This window comes from Lipophrys pholis (assembly GCF_963383615.2).
Source record: "Lipophrys pholis genome assembly, chromosome: 5".
NCBI classification, from domain to species: Eukaryota; Metazoa; Chordata; class Actinopteri; order Blenniiformes; family Blenniidae; genus Lipophrys; species Lipophrys pholis.
Window position 1 is genome coordinate 15,253,416 of NC_137628.1, and position 22,109 is coordinate 15,275,524.

A 22,109-nucleotide genomic window follows, 5' to 3' on the forward strand; every position below is an offset into this window, starting at 1 on the left:
ACACTCTTGATTCTCATGTCTCAAAATTCTTATGGAAAAATAAACCATCACGTATAAGTTTAAAAACACTCCAGAACACCAAGGACCAAGGTGGTTTAGAACTCCCAAATTTTTATAATTATTATCTGGCCAATAAACTACTTTATGTTGTAAAATGGATCAATCAGAAACCCCTAGATGAAGGCTGGCTAGACGTTGAAAAAACATTCTGTGAAGATCTCCAAGTCAGAGATCTTCCCTTCTTCAGTCCTGACATCAAAAAGCACAGCTGCTTCAAAAGCATCAATATAAACACGTCGCTGACAGCTTGGTGGGAATTTCTTAAAATAAATGGATCTACACTCATTCCCTGCAAACTCACACCCATCTGGAACAATCCCGACATCCTGCAAAGAAAAAAACCAATAAACTTCCCAAGATGGCAAAATAAAGGAATAAGACACTTAGAACAACTTATCTCCAATAACTCTTTTATTCCATTTAATGAACTAATAGAAACATATGGTATCAGTCAAAACAACTATCTGGAATATCTTCAGCTTAAGTCAATAATACAAACTAAGTTCAAACTAGAACAGATTAACTTGAACTTACCTCAGACAGTGACAAACCTCCTGAAGATCTCAGCACCTAAACCTCTTTCTAAAATTATCTCAATCCTGTCAGGTTCAAATATCTCAATATCCCTTCCCACATTCAAATGGGAAGAAGATCTCAACATCAACAGAGACCCAACGTTTTGGTCAGAAATCTGTACAAATACATTCAAAATGAGCAAAAACCCCAATATACAGCTCATACAATACAAGGTCCTTCATAGAGTTCATTACACAGGACAAAGGATGTTCAAGATGGGGCTCACTCCCACTAACATATGTTCAAACTGCACAGGTGATCTCCCAGATACTTATCTACACGCACTTTGGCTGTGTACGCCAGTCCAAACGTTCTGGCAAAAGATTTGTGAAGACTTATCGTTATGCCTGGGCCACCCTATTCCAGTCTCACCTTCACTTTGCTTGTTAGGAGATCTCACAGAAATTAAAAGAGAAAAAAATGAGTCCTGCATGCTCCTGGTTTCCCTAAGCGTCGCAAAAAAGGCGATCCTCATGAACTGGAAATCCAAAAGTAATTTGAATATAAAGTTATTTAAAAACTTACTTCTAGACCACATCACATTGGAGAGAATGTCTGCTTGTAGGAAAAATCATTTGACAGAATTTGAGTCCACATGGTCCCCAATAATTAAATACACCATGTAGCCCTGTGGGGGGGGGTAGTGGCTCCACCCCGGGGCTCTGGGGACCGTCCGTGGCTGGGGCGTCGTGGCTTTGGTGGTTGGTGGCTCTGTGGGCTCGGGGGTGTCCTGGCATCTATGCTGGAGGGTTACGGCCTGGCCTGGGGAGTCCTGGGCGGGGATGTGGGGGGGGCTCTGCTCTGGGCCGGGGTCGGGCCCGCTGGGGCGGGATGGGGGGGCTGGGCGTCGGGCCCCGGCTGGGCTGTCGACTGGGGGGAGGTTGGGGGCGGGTTGTCCGGGCCCTGGGGGTGCGGGGCCTCCCCCTTCCCGGTGGGGGTGCCCGCTGCGGCGCTGGGGGTGGGTCCTCCCTCTGGCCCCCTCCCCCGGTGGGGCGGGTTGGCCCCTGCTGCCGCGCTCCGGGTCTGCCTCATTCCCGGATTGGGGGGAGCGGGGTACGGGGGGGGCTCCGGGTTCTGGATGGACGGTTAACTGAGAGTGACCTCCAGGGCCTGATAGGGGTGTGCGTGTGCGTGTGAGTTGGGGTGTGTGAGTTGGGGTGTGTGGGTTGGGGTGTGGGGCTGTGTGGAGTGGGCGAATGAGGGGGGGTGCCCTGGCCACTGGCCTCCGGCTGGGCTCGCACTGGGCCCTGCGGGTCTCGGACTCTGCTGTCTGGCCGTTGGGTGGGGTGGGGGCTCCCTGCCCGGGTCCCCTTGCGGCGCCTTGTTTGGGGGGGTGTGGCCCCCCTGGTCCTAGGCCGGCCGCTCGGGGGGTGGGGTGGGGCAGCGCGGGGGGTCCAGCTGGGCCAAGGTCCTAGCGACGGGGGGACCCCCTCCCTCAGAACCCTCCCTGCCTTACCTCACCTTATATTACCCCACAATAGGGAAGAGTGGGGCGGTGCCTAGGTGGGGGGTCCAGGCTACTTAATTGCGGTCTGGGTCCTCCCCCCGACTTTGCACCACCCACAATTCCCAATCAAGACCCGGGGGGAGGGGTTATGGGGCGGGTGGATTATGAGGCTCCTGGGGGTGTAGAGTTGACTGTTCTCCGACCGGGGCCTGCGCCGGGCTTCGCTTTCCTGGGTCTGGGGGCGGGGCTGGTCCGGGGCGCGGCGGCTGGGGCCGTCTCTGCCTTACCGGGTTGGGGGGGGCGGTGGGTGGGCCTGTTCCCGGGGGTGCGGTGGGACTCGCCGCCGGGGTTGGGGGGGCTCTCGGCCCGCTCGGCCCGGGGGCCCTGCTCCGGCCTTTTCTCGGCTTGGCGGCTTGGGTCGGGGCCTGGGGCCCTGTGCCCTTTGTCCTTCTCTTGTGGGCCCCTCTTGCCTGGGGGGGATTCCTCTCTGCATTCTCCGTCGGGTGCTTTTTGGGCGGGGGCGGGGCTCTCTGGGGTGGTTCGCTGGGGTCTCCCCGGGCCTGGGGGGCTTCTGTCTGCCGGGGTGGCGGTGTCCGGGCGCGGTGGCCTCGGACCCCGGGGTGTCACCACGGGTCCCCCCACAACAGTTCCGGCCACACCCAGTGGACAAGCCACACACACTCACATACACGCACACACACACACACACACTTTCACTCCTCACGAAAGGTGCTTCTGAAGTTGCTTGTTGTCTGTCATCATTTGCTCAAACTTTAAAAATCATGTTCCTCTTTTGTTGTTGCCTCTTTGTTATTTCATGTTCCTGCTTCACGTTACTGTCTAGATAGAGCTGCTCAGGCTGGTTAAATCTAGGAAATCATCTTACTGTCTAGATAGAGCTGCTCAGGCTGGTTCAATCTAATAACAGTTGGAAAGTATTTGGATGAGTGTGATTATTGCAAATAATATATGTAGCACAACAAGGACATTGTATGTTATCCCCTTCCCCCCACCCCCCTCCCCCCTCCCCCCTCGACTTTCTTCTCTCTCTTCTCTTCTCTCTCTCTTTGTGCGTTCCCCCCCGGTCGTGTACGGCAGCCATGCCAGCTTCTGACGGAGAAGGCAACAGGAGGAGACTCCAGGTCTCTCCCTGTTGCAAGACCAAAAACTGTTCTGACTCCGAAGGCTCTCAATCACATCATATTGTTGGCCCAAGCTGCCGAACAGGACAAGGGCAAAAAAAAAAAAAAAAAAAAAAAAAAAAAAAAAAAGTTACAAAGTATGTGAGCGCTTGACAGATTCTGTGGACTACCTGTTCACACTGCAGGTACAAGCAGCCCAAATCAGATCCAGGCCACCTTCATGGCAGGTCCTAGTTTGGACTCATATCTGATGCTGTTCAGAGTTCAGCCTGAATCTTGTTTCATTTTTACACCAGAGAAGTGAGACAAGTGTCCTAATTTCAGGAGGTGAAACATTGCCGGATCACATTTGAACAATGGATGATACCTCCTGTGCAGGGGAAGCAGCCACCGCTCCACCAGTGGCCATCATTAAAATGTGTGTTGTTTTAATCTGATTGTGTGCTCAGATTGCACACAACCTAACACTTGATGCACACAGGAACTGTGAACATGAATCAAGTAAATGAGGTTAATGAATCAATTTCTAATGTTGCGAATTAAGCAAACAACCCTGTTTTGATTTAACCGTACGTAAAAGAGAGATTATGAGAAAGATTATGGAAGAGACCACGTCTCCATCATGAAGCTAAAATGTTGCAGACATGAGTGCTGCCATATTATATCAGTTGCCACAAAAGCCAGTCAGCGGTTAATCTGCCTGATCACACTTTAATATGAACAATGGGATTATCCTCTGTCTTTACCATTTTGAACAGGTTAGATTTATAGGAATATGAAGCCTATCGCAGCTCACTCAGCAGATAACCACTCACTCACCGACAAACAAAATAGAGCCATATAATAATCCAAATTGTTCTAACAAGTATATCTCAGAAATCTCAGAAGAACAGGCAGACACATACAACCCAGTTTCAATTTGAGTGCATCGACTGGACCGGTGACAGTGTTGTAATAACCTCTAAAAGTAAACTTGTATATGATGAAAATGTTTATATTTTCACAAAACCAAACAATTATTGAAGAAAAATCCTACAATCTCAACATGAAGCCAATTTTAAAAATACATTGAAATGTCCAAAAAACTTCAATAGCCGTTGCATTATGGGTGTTTTTACAAACTCACCTTGACAACATGGCTTTTAGTCTCATTTGCGAGCAGTGAGGTAGCCATCTTTCATGGCAGCATCACTGATATCTCAACTCAGGTTTCAGTGTTGCATCTGCTACTTTTAGAAAATTTGTTTGGGGGGAAAAAATAAATAAATAAATAAAAAAAATCTGTCTTTTCTTTGAAATGTTTCCAATTTGCTTGGTGGCCCAGATTGGCAGTTTTGACCTACGAGTCTCATGTTTGACACCACTGGGCTATTAGCTACTGATCGTGCTGATTGTGTTCTTATTTTGTTATTGAGAACCACTGAGAGTCACATGTTGTGACACCAGTCCTGAAGTGAACTGGCCTCAGTTATTGGTTAGTATAAAGGGATTCATTTTCAAACACTGAACCAGAGGGGAAAAAAAAAACAACTCACCCAAAAGTGTGTGTGTGTGTGTGTGTGTGTGTGTGTGTGTGTGTGTGTGTGTGTGTGTGTGTGTGCGCGCTTACTGCTTGCAGCTGCAGTTTCAGTAGCCCCGTTTCCTCTTGTGCCTTGGTCAGCTGGGCCTGAGATGAAAAACAAAAAAGTGATAAATATGCATCACCGAATATAATGACAGGCTTGATCCTGCTGGTTTACAGTGTTAACTGTGAGCAGAGCTTCTCTGTGAACTGTAAGTCTGGTTTTTCTTACTTTTCAATACAGACCTCCGTCACTCTGACTCGGTGCGTCACGCTTTAATTAGCAACTCGCAAACAGGTTACATATGTGTGGATCCATATTTTCTAGTGATGCTAAGACTAAAGAGAATATGATTTGGGTACGCCTTGTTCCAAAAAGGTTTGGGAAAAACTAATTCGGCACCACCCACCTCCATCTCTACATTGTGGCTCTGCGTCCTCTGCAGCACCTCCTCTGCCTCTTTGACTCGTTTGCCGAGTTGAGGGGAGTACTCGGCGTGCGCGAGCTCGCCGTCATAGGACTCCAGTATGGCACGCATCCCATCGCGCTCCTGTAAAACAAACACATGCATGCCTCGGTGAAACGATAAACCCTCTGCAAGCTTGAAAAAAATTTATAAAAAAAGAAGCGTCATGACAGAATTCCGTGGCCTCAAGACATGCAATGTTTGTGTGCATGTACATGACTTAACACAGAATATCAAAGCCTTTTCAGATGTTGGAAAGATTTTAGTCTCTGTCGCTCTCGTATGACTGTTTGGTGTGCTAATATGACCAGAAAATGCGTGGGTAAATTAGAAACAAAGCACGAGACAGCTGTGGCTCTTCTTATGCAAGCAGAGACAAGAGACACTTTGGGTGGCACCCGTCTGCTTCCCTTGCTCGTGAAGTAATCAAATCAAAGATAAATGTCTTTGTGGACAAAAAGGATCAAGAATAAATCATAACATTAGAGCGGAGTCATGACAGAGAAATGTTTTTTTGCCAATGAAGCATGTCACATTATACCGCCTCATCTCTATTATCCTGGATGTGATGGGATCGTTTGAGAACTCCAAATGAAACTTTTCTCCTCTTTTGCAGGTGAAGTCAAAGACGTGTCCTCGATGCCGCCCGGTCCAGTAAATCAACACACCGTGAAGATGAAGAGAGGATGAAAACCTCTTTACTTTAACATCTTTGCAAGAGTCACTCAAACAAACTGACACGCAGTCTCAAAGCAAGCTTTGCCACATTCACAATCCTGTGTGTCCCGGTGTGAAGCTTTTTAAAGAAAAAACTGACATTTAAAATAAAAATAAAAAAAAGAATCTGTCTAAAACGTAGTCAGGCATTTGGAGTACATATTAAGAACTGTCAAGGAGGAGGAGTGTATATGATTGAGATTGATGGAGCAGGAAAAGAAAGAGGGGAAATGGCCTGTTAATTTCCATTAACACACCGCTGCAAAGCAACATAACGGAGCCCTGAAACTGCCGCTAAATCACTACACTGTCTTAACCAATGGGCCATTTCAGCCACTTTGACTCTGAATAACTAGTCTGCATTCATTGTCCACAGAGTTAATAAAACTCTGACATATGCTAATGTTTCATACTTGACCGTAGATTTCATCAAGGGCTTTTAAGAGATTAAAGTGACATAAAACACTCATAACACCTAAACTAGAACAAAACAGAATTTAAAACTATTACACCAATTTCTAAATTTTAATCAGCATTTCCAGCTTCAGGTACGTGATTACATTTACTGTTGGAGGAAACATAACTAGACATTTCATGTGTTCCACATTCGTTGTGCTTCGTGGGAGACAGGTCAATATCTTTCATCAGTTTCTGACATTTTAAAGACCAAACAACTAACCAACTGAGAAAAAGACTGCACCAGTGATGACTATAATCGTTACTTTAAACCCCAGTGCAAAACTGAAAATTTTCTTCTCAGGCACGAAAGTCAACAAAGCAAATCTGACCCGTTTACGACTGACATAATCTTCGTTCTGAGAGGCGTGGCTGGAGAAATACACAAGCGAAACATATGAAAGTTTCCTCAATATTTACATGAACAGTGCTGACAATCTGACAGGTTAATTAAAAGTTTCTGTAATTGTGCCAGCATTCGTGATATTTAAAAAAAAAATACAATGGTTAAAACTGCCCTGGATGTGGTTGCCCTGTTTAAAATAATTTTTTTCCCACTTTGTTAAAAGAGGGAATTTTTTTCTCCTAAAAATGCTTTTACGTTTATTGATTTGAGAAGCACAGCATTATGTTAACACCCAGAGAGCCATTAGAATAAATGTAGGACTTCTAAGTTATTTCCACTGCTTATATCAAAGCGATGGAAAGATATATGTAGAACATATATATAGAAAGTACTCTGCATTGCAATAATAATGAAGTCTGGTCATTTGAGAACCTGGAAAATAGCCTGGATCACTGGCTCATGATACGATAAAGGCCTCCAAGCGACGCCACAAAGTCAGAAAAAAAATGTATCGTCAATAAAATTGGTCTTTATCAAAATCAAAAATCAAGATTTCACTATCAACTACAAAGCTGTACATTCAATTTGTGTTAACCCAGAAAACCTGTGCTGGTTTCCAGTGAGTGAAAACCACCTGATGTATGTCAAGATGAAACTGCCTGTTTATTAATGCAGATTCACTGTCAGTCATGAGTGGTAAAACGAAGCCCCCCCCCCCCCCTCCACGGTGCTGGTCGACTGCATGATAAAAGCAAAGCAGGTGGCATTTCATGGCAATCAGCCTTTTAATAAACATCTCACAGGCACACTGGCTGAAACCCATCCTTGAGTGTTGAGGGTCATTGAAAGCTCAATCGTCGATCATTAGCCGGGCTAATTTGGTAAAGCGTATGAAATCCAGACTGGAGGCAGGTGATAAATAGCAGTTCAAGATAATGACATTCAATATATGTTGATTGTCAAGTGGTGCTGCCTTTTCAAAAATGACTTGAACGTGCACTGTGAAGTCCTTCGTGCAAAAACCCGTCAACGAGCTGCAATTGTTTTCTCATGTCAGATCGCACCTGATAACATAAATAAGATTCAATGTGAAGTCAGAAAGAAATGATTAAATGATTAAATCCCTTAAAGAAATGACGGTGAGGAAAAAAAAACATGAAACAAAACATGAAACATTTAATTCATCATTATTTGTTTTGGCACAGCAACAGTGTCATTAGTCACGCAACATTACACAAAGTGCCCCATAATGCCGGCGAGGTCCTGCACACGAGAGGAAGACAAACACAAAGAGAGAGAACGCAAAAGGTACAAACACATTTAGGGGTCAACGTGTACGCGTTTGCTGCGAGACACAAAAATCAACAAGCCCTTCGGCTGTTTACCGACTATTAGTGTGCGAAGGAATTTACTCAATCTTAATCAAAAATCTGTCAGTGCCTCCCTGATAAAAACTCTCAATTTGAAGCCACACAGACAAGCAGAGCGAGAAAACTATCATTACTCTTTTCATCATTTTTTTTTTTTTGGGGGGTCAAAATTGCTTTTGTGTCACCCGTTTTATCTAGTGCGTGAAGCTCCGACTGCCTCTGATGGGTCAGCGAGTCTTTCCCATAAAAGTGCAGCTTGCAGCTTAAATGGGACACAACCTTAATAGATTGATTTCAATTGAAAGACTTTTGAGAAATCAAACGTGCATAAAAGCAGTTTGTTTCTACAATCATTCCCACATGAAAGCAAGAAGAGATCTATACATTGTAAAGGCCAGACATGTTGGTATTTAACTGATGGGCTAATCAATACAACAAAAAATGGAGAACAATTAAAAGTGAGGGAAAAATCATTTCAGTCATATGTTTACCACAAATGTCAATTCTCCCAGATACAGCTTCCAATAGCTACTGATTCCCTCCCGTCATCCGATTGCGCCGTAAAGTTGGGACGCATATTGGAACTATAGATTTAAAAAATAAACAGTTCTTTACCATGGGGAGTTAAATAAAAAAAATAAAAAAATAGAAAAAAAAAAACTTCAATTACCTGGTGAGAAATTTGCGAAATGATATGTACGCCTCCTCTGTCATGGAAAAATCTAAACTCTATAAATGCAAATATTCCCCATTACAGGCATGTTGGCATGTATCACAGAGAGCCAATTCTATCAACGGTATGCTTGTGTAAGGCTATTCGTACACTTCTTATACTCAAGTACCACGTATTGTAATCGTGAGTGCCATGTAATGTGTGCTTGTTTGTATGGAAGAGAACAATCCGGTACACCTTGGAACAGTAATACAGGTCTTTGTATACCTGGTATCTTAGGGTGTGTTTACATTCCCCTGTGTGATCCGGACCAGAGTTCTCTTTCGGGAGAATCCGTTTCGTTTGGGTGATGTGAACGAAATCTGAACCGGATGTAACAAGTGATCTCTGGTTCCCTTGAAAAGCTAGGTCTTGGTTTGTTTACAAACCATCTTTCTCGCGGGTGGGCTGAGAGGATGGGGGTAGAGGACGTCACGTAATGCACTATGAATTCGTAAACAAATTAAGCGAAACGCGCGAATCAGAAGAAGCACATGCAGAAAGAAAAAGTTGGAAAATATCTCAGGCAGACTTGTAGTACAGAGGAAGAAGAAGTGAGAAAGACGCTCATTGATATCTGGTCTGAAGACTATATATCATGGTTCTTTGTGGCTACCCAATAGCCACGAGCTAATTAGCATAGCCACTGCGGGCTTTAGGTTACTTCCTGTCTGGTCAGTGTTTGTTTCGGGCGACAGCGCTCCCAAACCAGCAGCTGTAATTGTGGGACATTTTGAGCCGGTCTCAAAAGTGAATGTGAACAGCACCCAAACAAAATGAAGGTGTGGAACCCCTTGTTCATCCTAAATCGAACCCGGGATCACATGACCCAATGTGGCTACCTCACAGAGGAACAGCTGAAAGTTAAACACAGACCAGAAAAAAAAAGAACTAAACTTTCAACAAAGTTATTTGGAAAGTAGAAGTCAAACACGGGAAAGAAGCAGCTATAAACATTTATGAGTGGAAGGTCACTTGTTAATTTAGGCTATAAAATGCCTTCATAAAAAAAAAAAAAAAAAAAAAAAGGAGAAACTTCAAAATGCACGAGAATACTTTTGGTCAGTAAGCAACAACAGTAGCTGACTGCATTAGAGTTTAGACATTAGTTTTAGCCTTTTGTATTTAATCCATTAGTACTCTGTGGTTTTGTTGGTTGAACATTTCATGATAGAAAACTGATGAAAGAAATGGACAAAAACGTTAGAAAAGAGGCAAATTCTTCAACAACTAAAGGGGAGTTTTTACAACACACTGTGACTTCGTGATATATAACAAGTATTCACACTCTGTGAAAACTTGGTAACAAAGTGCAAACGTTTTCCAAAACAATCCTGCATCGACTGAGCTCTATTAGTCGTGTCTGCTTATGGTGCTGGGCTGTGATTTGTGTGCTAAGAGATGATGACCAGGGAATTCACACACACATGCTCGGAAATCAATATCACGGGGAGGTCTAGTCTAGAGCCGCAGAGCAGAGCAGGGGAGGGTAGAATGTGGCATCCATCAGCCTATCAGAGTGAGAGATTTGGAGTTTCTGCCTTGAGACTGTTGCAGGTGAATCTGTCTGGCTGGTATATGAAGATGTATGCGTAATGTTGTGAGGGTGCAAATACTTATTGTGGGGTACCTTGGTTAGCAAAAGCACTCGCTTCTGCAGCCGCCGGACGAGGCCGTCCTGCGTCTCCCTCTTCTTCGTCTCCTCCAGGGTCTTGCTGCGCTGCTGGGTCAGCTCGGCGCGGAGTGCCGACTGAGCCTGCTCCACGCTCCTCGCCCTGACACACCGGGTAAATTAATAGGTGGGAAGCAATCTTGTGTATGTGTGCATGTTAATTACTGGTGAGCGAGAGGGCACGCAAAGAGGGAAACAGGATGATTAGTGCTGAATGTTCAGACAATCTCAGACAAGCAATTCCTAGTCAATTTAGAGTAATACTCCCTAACAGACAACACACCTGAGTGACACCTACTAATTTCCATTTGGGGGGGGGTTGTGCCACGTCTGATCAAAAGGACAATAATTACTCCGAAGGGCAATAATTATACCACAAACTTTCCTCGCCATGCCCTCCCCACACCCACGCGGCTTTCTCCAGTTTCTAATATTTCATAATGAGCCCAATACGCTGTGCAGCAGAGAAACGCTTGTTAGCTAATGGAAGCCCTCCTAGCTGGATGGAGCCGCGGCATGAGCACACTAGAGCATGAGCTGCTGCTGGCCTCCCTGCAGATTTCACCTCCGTCCAAACAGGACCAGTTTAATTAGTGAGTTCCCTCTCTTGCATTCACACACACGCGCTGTCAGGAGTGCTATCAGAATCAGGACCAGTTTAATTAACTTTGTGACAATTAAGGGCTTCTCTGAGATATGCTCTAATAGATACATGAGGGGAAAAGAAGCGATAGAGAGGGAAAATGGGTATGAAAGCAGAGAGAGGGAAATAAAGAGGGGGATTTTGTGTGCAGGGAAAAGCAATGTTTTTGTTACCGGCTGTTGAGTGCGTAGTTCTGCTCTTTCAGAGCAATTTCCCTCTGCTGGATCTGAATCACCTCCCTGGACAGATCCTCTGGTTTCCTGCCGACAGACGACGGCGCAGAACAGTTAGCACACACACACACACACACACAAAATGCAATACAAGTGAGCGAGCAGAAAGGACAGAATAGATGGAAAAGACAGGGCTTCGGTGAGCTTTTGTTTGTTGGACGGTGGGAAATAAACTGGCGCCAGCAGCAGAGGGACAGATGAGAGGAAGAGAGTCGGCTAAATACCGGTCATCGCTCTGCACAACAAACTCAGATTGACACACAATGCACACAGGTAACTAAAAGGCACCAGATGATGGATGAAACGGCGATTCCTGCAACAACGACACAAACTCTGTGCTATCGCATGTCGATGCAGTAGAGGTCACAGGGAACCTGTTATTAAGCCTGTGCACCATTAATGGATCAGTAAAGGAGATGGCTGTGAGAATTCCACAAGTCGAGGCCGGACATGAACAAAAAGTACACATGTACATGAAAGCAACATATTTTAGCCCAGCACTGCAAATGTCGGTCGAGCAGAATGACCTTGAGTTGTCCTCCTACATTCATCAATACACCGAGTCATATGACATAATTAGGCTAAAAAGAAAAAAAAAGAAAGGCAAAGCAGTGAAAGTTGACCTCAAGGCTGGAAAACAGCAGTGTGCTCTGTGAAAGTCAAATTTTTTGAATTTAACTCCACTTCAGCTCGGTGGAGCAGCGCTTTAGGTGTGGAAATAACCTCATGACTAAAATATCAGTTGTGTGAATCATATGATGGGATAACTGGGATATCCAGAGTCGGTAACTCCACTATGCCCAGCGCATGGACGGGGATTAACCTGCTCCAGAGCTCATACACGAACCACCCAGTTTTTCCCGTCAATTTTGCTTTTTTTTTGTTGTTGGTGGTGCGGTTGGGTTGTTTTTGTTTTCTTTGTTTTTGCCAGCTACAATCCACTAATCTCAGTTGATGCAGCAAATAACAGGTTGGTTGCGTATTATCGAGTGAGATGTTGTGATTGAGCACAAAATACGAGGCTGTGAAAAAAAAAAAAAAAAAAAAAAGCGCAGCGTTTGGCACACAGCAACAAGGCTGCCAGTCTGGTCTCAAACTGTCTCTTGTGAATGAAGGTAAGTGATAAATGGCAGTTTAGTAGAGCGAGCTTCTTGTTAGTGTTTCCAAGGTTTGTGACTCTGAAGAAAGTACTCTATAAGTTTAAGTCAACGTCTGTATCACCGCTCTGTATCAGCAAATACCTTGTTTCATTAGCTTTGGCTTCTTTTTGAAGTATGAAGACTGAAAGTCTTAACTCAAAAAATACATTGTAGAAAAACAGCAAGATAAACCAAGTATGAAATTTCCAATTTCAAATAAAATGTGAGCCACAACACTTGAGATTGAGTGTTTTAATTTAACAAAGGAATTCAGTGGAAATTTGACTATTATTCAACAGAGTCCTGCACTCACTGGGTAGGGTACTCGCAGGCAGTATTTTGGCTGCCAGAGCCAGTTTAAGTAGCGGCAGGTCCATTTCAGTGCACAGTTTCAGGCAGGGAGCCTCCAGCCGTCATTTGGACGGTCAATGTCCGAAAAAGATGTCCGAAAAAAATAGCGCACAGCTTGCTCAAAGCCATCTAAAATATGTGTACACGGTACAGTCAACCTCGGACGAGGGGACTCGGGAAGAGCGGACGCATCATCGTGCACGGAGAGGTTTTAACCGTTAACTAGCGACGTGCGAGTTTGACCGAATCGTTCAAAACCCGCGAGTCATCAGTTCATTAACTCGTTCACCGAGTCATTCTTGCTACAGCCATCCAGGTTCAGAGAGGAAAACCGAAATGTCACTGACATGCTGCTGCTGCCACTCTAACAGTATAAATATATCACATTACCACTTTAGTCGCCCTGCGGTAAAAGCAGCCATGCTGCTACTGCTAATAGCTGCTAAAGCTGGTAGTCGCGCCGCCAGCACTATTAGCCGCGTCGCTAGTGCTAATAGCTGAGCTGTTCAGCTGAGCGTCCCGGTGCAGGAGAGGGTGAAAATGGTGCGCTCAATGATGAACCTTACAAAAGGGGTTTGTATATATTTTTTTGGGGGGGGGGGGTTCTACACTGGTTGGACTTAGTGTCAATTTGATGGCAGAAAGTGGAGGAACTGTTGGAGGGAAAGCGAGAGAGAGGAGTCCCACTTAATCAGAGAGGCTTTCCTCATTTACTGGCAGGGGGGTACAGCTTAGAGAGAGGGGGGCGTTGAGTGGGAACTGACTGCCGGTTTGGCCTGATTAGTTAAAGAGAAAATTGTGGGTTTTGTTTGATGAAGAGAGCATTCATACAGATAAAAATACAGGAGAGGAGCAAAGATTCGATTAAACCGATTTTTTTCACCAGTTGTTTAGTCTTTAAATGTACTTTTTATTAATCCTCCCTTTGCAGAGTGTAGACATGACTCATGAAAGCTCATTTTGTTCTGTAATAAACAGAGCGGCATTAGAAAACACAAGAAAATCTCAGATCACTTGTTCCCACATAAAAAAACAACTTCTTTTTCGGTGTAGCCTCAGCTTCAAGCCTCACTCCCACGGCTCAGCTTTGACAAATGCTCCAAATAAATGGTAAAGGAGCTGAGGGGGCGGGGTGCAGGAGCTTAGGAGGGAGCATGGATGTGTGAAGCAGGAGGGCAAGAGGTGCTCAGCGGTGTCTCCGGTCAGAGAAAATAAAGTGCCTGGCAGAAACTCCAGGCACCTGTGACACAGGAGCGGAGGAAACCCTGAAGCGAGCGGGGGAGTGTTGGAGGACCACACTGACCCTAAACTGTATTGGGCTGAGCTGCTGGCTTCAGAGCTGAGGGAGAGCAAGGGCAGGAGAGGGTGGGGGTCACTTGATGGGTGGAAACGTCGCGTTAGACGGCTGGGAGTAAACATTTCAAAGTAGAGCTCGTGCAAAAGGAGAAATGATGTGGAGATGAAGACGTGCGGGCAGGCGGCACATCAGCAGCAACTTACTGTAAATTAAAGGAGTTCTAGTGGACGTCCATTGATAGAGGAGTATCAAACCATCAACTTGTCTGAGCGACAGCCACATTCAGGCTGATTCAAAGTGGAAAAACAAGCCTGGTGAGCCACTTCCATTCCGAGAATGTCAGTTCTATTCAGAACCTATTTGTTGTGATCGCCAATATGAACAAAGCACAGGCATATCATTTACTTCACAGATAAACAGCACTTTTCTCACCTGGGCTGTAACAACTCCATTTAAGTTTCACACACCAAAAAAATATTACAATTGTAGAAGCAATTCAGCAAATCGTTTTGTAGAGATGCTGCATGAATCTTTTCTTAAAAACGCTGGTCAAGAACTGTCTGAGGTTTGCAAAAACTGCACTCACACTCGAAACGTTGTGTAAACAGGGCCTTAAAAGAAGGAAATCAGTGATTTAACCAACATCGTGTCCATGGCGCATTGACAGAAAGACCTGTCCTGTTTAGTTTTACTCCAGGCATGTGAAACAGAAAAAAGATCTCTCCCTGAGCGTTCTAAGGTACGTCCTAGTGCCTAAGTTAGTAACAAGTCAAGAATATGAGGGAGCAAGGCCATTAAAAAGCTATAAAAGTCACCAGTTAAATCCTGAAATCTATTTTACTACACAGTGGAAGCCGTTGTAAAAAAAACCCTAAAACAGTTAATAGATTTGTGATTCAGCCAGGTTAAAAAAAAAAAAAAAAAAGACTCTAAAGTCTAAATGTGGTGCTAAAAACATGAATGCACATTCCTGGAAACAGCCTTTTCATTTCCCATCCCTATTAATTCTACTTGCAGTCGTCCACCATCTAAACGTGCACGCTGTTATCAAAATGTGTCACACAATGACGCGGGAGAGATTGGTGGTCACCAGACTCTCACTGCCAAATTTAAAGCTGCAGCTTTGAGGCTTGTCGCCTTAACCAGGCAGACATTCCCATTGTCTTAAGGGACGGTTCTCTTCTGTCCAAGTGTTGTTGGGTTTTTTTGTGTTTTTTTTTGGGGGGGGGGGTTGTTTTGTTTCTGGCAGCGCAGTCAAATGGCTCGTGAGAAATGGAGGCCCAGGCTTTGGGAGACAAACTCTTTATCACTACAGCGCCGATGTGTTGGCTCCTCATTAACATCCGCTCCCCTCCTCATTCTTTTCACACCTCTAATGATCACCCTGACATCTCCAGAGACACAAACAGTTACATTATGTAAACCCAAGCTCAACAATATATGAAGATTGAGCGGCTTGCACTTATGTAAAACCGACACCATGCGCGACAGAAAAAAAACAAATCTTTTTTTAAACGCCTAAAATTTGCAGCTGTTATGAGACATTTAATGAGAGTGAAAGAAGCAGGCAGCATTGTTTTGATGTCAACATTAATTCAGAAAGTTCCATTACTGATTGCCGTGTCCTCAATTCTCCTCTAATCGTTTTTTAGCGTCGAAACAGAAGACCTTGACATAGATCCACTTCTATCGTCGCCAACTTCCTGATTCTTACATTCGTGGCATTTAAAACTTTAACAATTACATACCTGACGAGACTCGGCACATTCCCATTGTAAAATAATAACAAATACTGAGCCTACGAGGCAATCACAATATCGCGCTAATGTGCAAACCCACGTCGATATTAATTCTTACACTGGGTATAAAGAGAGAAAAAAAAGTTAATAGAGCTGCTGAATGAACCGCAACACTTTGACTCACCTGTTGATTGATTTGGACATTTAATAAACAGTGAAAACAGCCAGTAGCAGCTTGCATTGGTTTCCATTCAACCGAGTTCGGGAGCCCTTTGTCAGTTAAACGAACCCGCGGTAACCAATAACAAGAAAAACGCGTGGGGGGATTTCAATTTGAATTAAATTTTACCAGCATGACAACAAAGCTGGACTTACATATATGGAAAAATGATGGACAGCCCAACAAAATCACTTGATATATTAACCTGTGAGTTTCATTACTTTCCCATGATCCCCACATAGGTTATGTATAAATTCCACAAATGTCAAGCTCCATCATATTTAAATTATATTAAATTAAGATTACATACGCTTTATTAAATTATGGAGATGAAGTCCCTTACGTTTATTCTTGACCTGTGTTTTACACGCACACGCGCACACACACACCAAATTGGCTGGATACACTGCACGGATGTGTTTCGTTAAGCATTCTATTATCATCACAGTCAGAGTTAATCACAAAGAAAATGGTGTGCGTGCGTGCCACAGACAGGTCAGTTGTGTTTATAATCTGTCAGATCTGCTCGACCGCTCACAGGGAAAACTCACAATCATTCTCTCATTACCAGTTGGGAGTGAAAGCACAGAGACATACAAAACAAACAAAGCAACTCCTGCACACTGGTGGAATCAATCCACAATGATACGGCACATTTCGTTTAGCGTGACCACAGCTCCACCTGGTGGCCACGCTGCATATTTCAAGGAAAGAATATAGGCTTTTTTTTTTTTTTTTTTACACACACATTTAGATTGTCTTCCACACAATGTCTGACCTGATGTTGAGTCCAGTAGACTGGCCCAGGTTTTCCCAGGCTAGGAGCTTCTCAGCCAGCCTCTGTGTGGAAAAAACACGAAACATAAATAAAAATAATCAATCCAAAAAGCAAAGGGATGCCATCATTTCAACAAATTCCAAAACAAGTGTATCATTTAACTCAAACTCTAAAACTTCAATATATATTTCATATATATTCAATAAACATTTTATTGGGTTAATCTTCATTAATGAAAACAGAGTATCTCACAATACTAGAAGATTTGCTTTGTAAACACCATCACAATTAAAATTTAAGAAATGCCTAGAAAATTTAGTTACCGGTACAAGAAAATGAAAATACTAAATAATTAATCTCCCAAAAAATGAAATTTTTTTTATTCATACAAACTTACTACCTAGCAAGACTTGCTTTACATTTTGTGACAACAAACTTCTGCTGATGCTCTTATTCGTGTCATCTGTTGACTTTGTCGCTGTGCAGTTCATCAATCCACACACTATTGGGAAGTTTCTCTCAAAAAGCAAGACAAGCTGTCAATTTAACAGACTATAACAAATCAAGCAACAACCAAAGAAAACTCAAGCCGTTTCATAATGGCGGTTGTTGCATATTTGAAGTGGACACGTACTCAACTATTCCCACAAATGTATGATCCTTAAGACAGTGGCAGCATTTACAAACTGAAATCAACAGACTGCCCAGCATTAGAAGATTTGTTTCAAACTACCAAATTCCTTTCTGTTCTGTGCCGTCAAATAAATCTTGCACAAATATATATATATATATATATATATATTTTTTTTTTAAATGCTATCACTGGATTAGTTTTTAAGAAGGAATATACAAGTACAGTTGAGCTGAAAAAAGTATGATAGAAAATGTTGAGAAACCGTTTAAACAGGAAATTGCACTTAAAATAAGAACAAGTACCATAAAACATCACATCCTAGTGCCGACTGATGTAATTCAGACCTTATTTCCCTTTTAGTTTTGCTTGTACGTGTTCATAGACCACTGAAAGTACCACGAGCAACACTGAAAAAGTAATAAAATGCTGCATGTGTTATGGGCTCTCTCCAAATAAGATACACCTTGCATGAAACTTATTTCTTCCTACTAAAAATGTGACAACAGTATTTGTCTCAATGAACGAGGTGGTAAGATAAATTCTTATTTGCGCTCCAATATTAATCCTGCATAGTTTTGAGATCAAAAGAAGCTACAAAAGTACATGTGAATATGCTGCAGTGTGTAAAAGAGACAACAGGCAGCACAAAGTAAGGTCGAGACGAGAGTCTAAATACAATCCCAAAGAAACAGAAACAGGCGGTTGCAGGCCTGAGGAAAGCTGCAGGTGGATGTCAGACTGACTCCGACTTGCTTTCAAAGCTTTGAGATAAAAATGCACTCAACTGTTCTGAGTGATGTTGTTTCAGTGTAAATGTTACTTTAAGAGTTCATGTGGTAATATATTGTCAGAGATAGGACCTTAACTACCGGGGGGGGAACAAACCAATCACTTATTTTCAGGATAAAGCTGTTTGCTTTTAGAGGTTTTCAGAGTTTTAAAGTGTGTGTAGAGTTGTAATCAGTGGTGTGATGGTCCCTGGAGAAGTGGGTATACTCTCGATTTTTGATTTCTTTTCAAACAACCCAGAAACACTCTTTGTTTTTGAAACAGTGGCACTTAAAATTACTCTATTTAGTGAAAACCTATCCATAGTATTTGCTCATTGTCTCATAATTTTGTTCTAAATTATCATTAAGAAACATTCGGACTAAATCGGTGGTCGGAATCATTGTAAAAAACAAAACTTGCGTGATGAACTGAGGCAAACCAAGTCAAGATGTGAAAATGTTCAGTGTTCCCCGCCCAATCGAACCGAGTCCGCGGACCATCCTGGTGTGAAAGCAACCCAAGTCCCTGGCCAGTTTACCTCTTTCTCGAGCTCCATATTAAGCAGCTCTTCTTTGCTTTTCTCCATCCTCTCCAGCTTCCTGCGCAGTCCCTCCACCTCCTCTTTCAACAGGCTGCAATTCTCTCTGTTCTCTCTGGATCAAGCAAAGAGGAAAAAAAAAAAATAAAAAAAAATGTTAACTTTGAGCACAGTGACTAATACTAATATGGCATACTTGCTTAGATTCATGTTGTAATAGGATTTAAAAAAAAAAAAAAAACATAAATGACTCAAAATACACAAACAAAACTCTTATGAGCATGAATGATCAGATTAAAGAGGTATACTGCATCAATCTGATTACACCAAAACGTCAGATTTCTCGCAGTCTCGACTTGAATGGAGGATGAGATGTGCCAAAACGTGATTCACGTGACCATTTCAGCATGCACACCGTTATATTGCAGCTTATAGTGTCACTAAGATGTTTCCAGTGGAAGAAGTTAGTAGGACAAGACTTTAATCACAACGCTAATTCATCCATGTGCATTTTCATGGCATGTATCAATTTCCAGCTCATTAAGAAGGATTCTTCACAAAAGTAAGTTTGTAGATGAAACACAGCCAAGAGTGGAAAAGTGGTGTGACTATGCCAATTGTTGTATGGTAAAGAACAACATCCCGTAGCAACTAAAAGTCTTCCCGGCTGGAGTCTTTTCATGAATAATGTCTTGTTATTTAGTAAAGGGTGACTAAATTTTAACCTTAACACAGGTTTCAAGGATGTAAAAAACCCAAAGAAAATACAAATAGCATTTAACGCTTCCTGCTCTGAAATGTCAGGACAATCTGACCGATGGGGAGAAAAGAAGAATTCCATTTGTGGGCGTTCCTGACCTGAGAAATGCGTTATCGTCCCTCAGACGTTTCAGGTCCTTTTCCAGATCTGGAACTTTGGCCAAGTCAGACTTCACAGACTTGACGATGGAGATGTCCTGCTCCTGAAGGACAAGACGACTCTCCAACTCCTGTCCAAAACCAAGAGGGAACATCAGACAAATCGGAGACCAATAGAACCTTTGACAGTCTATATTCCATGACACCATCTTTTAAAACATGCATGAAAACAAAACAAGGAAATGAAAATCATATTTACTCTAAAATTGGGATTACACACTGTATATCAGATTATATGAATTGTGTAAATAATTCTGTTATGATCTCAGTGGCATACATAAATTGGCCCCGTGGAAGCCTGTACCTTAATCTTCATTATGTGCTCTGAGCAAGTCGACTGTGCCGCTTGGAGACTCTGGCAAAGTTGAGAGACTTCCTGATACTTCCTGCTCACAATACAAATCAGAAAAAAAAAAAAGTGTGTCGTCAGCTTTTATCTTACGCAATGCAGACCCAAAACCATTAGCATGACAGTTCAAACAAAGAGGTCATTGGTAATCCGTGCGCGCGTCTGCACCTGCGCTGTACGTCCAGCTGCTCCCGGAGCTCCTGGTTTTCCTGGGTCTGAGTGGAAATTGTCGAGTCTTGATTTTGGATCTTCTGCTTCAGCTCTATGATCTCATCCTTCAAAGAGCTGACGGTCTGCGAAAAGAGTGTCGTGAGCCAAAATAGGTCAAGAGACTTGATCAGTGCCGCACAAATAAGTGTGAATGCTTGCGCGTACAAGATGAGCTGTATTCAGTTTCGTATCTCGCTCGTCCAGCTTCTTGTTCAGACCCTCCAGGTTCTTACGAAGAACGCGGTTCACCTCCAGCTGCTCTGACAAGTTCTTCGCCCCCTCCGTCTCTCTTTCCTCCAGTCTCTTTATTTGCCCCAGAAGCTGCTGGTTACGCTCCACTTCATGCTGTTTCACAGAAGAAACTAAGTGTTATCCTGCATCAAGGAAAAGTTACAAGCGAGGAATATGAATATCTGAAATGCGGACCTCTAAATTCCGTGCTTTGTCAGAAGCTTCCTTCTCCAGCTCAACGCGAGCCCGTTTGTGACTGAGCTCCATCCGTTTCTTCTCCTGGTCCAGCTGCAGGTAGCGGTTCTTTGATTGAACCCTCTCTGCAGCTTCTAAAAGCTGGAAAAAAAAAAATCGAAAGCAAGTTGATCATTTCAGAGATGTCACACTGCTTTTACTCAGCTTGTTGTTGACCTTGCAAAACAAATGCATACCTCTATGCTGCGTTTGTACTGACTCTGCAGATGTGCACTCCCTGCTGGGTTCTCCGACAGCCGCTGTGGAGGTTCAGGGCGGCTGATGAAGGAGTTGAAGGACTTGAGGGTTGTGATCACAGAGGTGTCATCGTCTAAATCCATCGTGGAGGGCTGGCGTGGCAGCGACGGCCTGAAAGATGCACAGCACGAATTAGAACTACAGCCCAGTGATGCACACAGACGGCTGGTAGTAAAAACTTAACTTGAACCACGACACATCCACCAGAAATGTACAAAAAGACTGAGATGTCCATCATTCGGCATGTTTCGACACTCATTAACCCAAGTAGGACTATTTCTAAGTCTCAACGTGACGGGACATTAGCATTAAAAACACACAAAGGCACACTAAATCATGAAACATAACCTCGGAGCTGAAACATACATTAATATGAACGTTATTCCATCTCTCTCTCAGTGTTTATGTCTCTATGATAAACTATCCCTGCAGGCTAAACGCAGCTACAATGTAAAGTTACAACCTCACTAAAGCTGATAAGTCTATTACTCCGATTTTTGTGCAGATGTAGGCCACTTTGAAGGCAACATGTTCTCACCTGGGAGCCGGCTTGTTTGAGAAGAGGAGCTGGTTGTTTTTAGATAAGTTATCTCCGTGATGCTAACGTGTTAGCAGCATGCCTGTTAGCGCTGCTAGAACTCCCTCCAGTAAAGCTCGAACCGGCTCTCTGAAACATCGCGAGACTTATTGTCTCATCGTGTGACTTTGTGACATATCGCGAGATCATCCAATGTTTTCAAGGATATGACTTAATATAATTTTTTTAGACATACATGATATATTTTCTGTACTTTATGTCATAGGAAGCCTTTTTAAGAAGAATACACTCATCCTGAACAAAACGTTATAAGGGGAACGGCTTTTGTCTAACCCTAACCCATTTAATAAACTTTTCAGCTCCTGTTTTGGCTCCCTGTTGTACAAAATACATAGAAATAGAAAGCAGTTTTTTATCATTATATGATGTATCACGAAATTGGAGAGCTGATCCTTGCACAGTACAAACGAACTTGTTTTTTTGCTCTTTTTGTATTTTATTC

At 43.3% G+C, this 22,109-nt stretch overlaps 1 protein-coding gene across 1 annotated transcript in view; it reads right to left on the reverse strand.

Moving 5' to 3' along the window:
- mad1l1 (mitotic arrest deficient 1 like 1) overlaps nt 1–21,718 on the reverse strand; it is an 86,453-nt gene extending 64,735 nt beyond the window's left edge. Inside the window, exons 1-13 of the mRNA XM_080462991.1 lie at nt 21,608–21,718; nt 21,009–21,180; nt 20,773–20,913; nt 20,512–20,691; nt 20,305–20,429; nt 20,092–20,173; nt 19,728–19,858; nt 18,870–18,984; nt 16,927–16,988; nt 11,343–11,429; nt 10,485–10,629; nt 5,197–5,337; nt 4,835–4,891 (exon numbers count right to left, since the gene is read on the reverse strand). Of these exons, the coding sequence (XP_080319117.1) occupies nt 4,835–4,891; nt 5,197–5,337; nt 10,485–10,629; nt 11,343–11,429; nt 16,927–16,988; nt 18,870–18,984; nt 19,728–19,858; nt 20,092–20,173; nt 20,305–20,429; nt 20,512–20,691; nt 20,773–20,913; nt 21,009–21,152 (1,410 nt within the window). The 5' untranslated portion in view covers nt 21,153–21,180; nt 21,608–21,718. The remainder of the gene's footprint in view (nt 1–4,834; nt 4,892–5,196; nt 5,338–10,484; nt 10,630–11,342; nt 11,430–16,926; nt 16,989–18,869; nt 18,985–19,727; nt 19,859–20,091; nt 20,174–20,304; nt 20,430–20,511; nt 20,692–20,772; nt 20,914–21,008; nt 21,181–21,607) is intronic.
- Between the last annotated feature and the right edge of the window lie 391 nt (nt 21,719–22,109).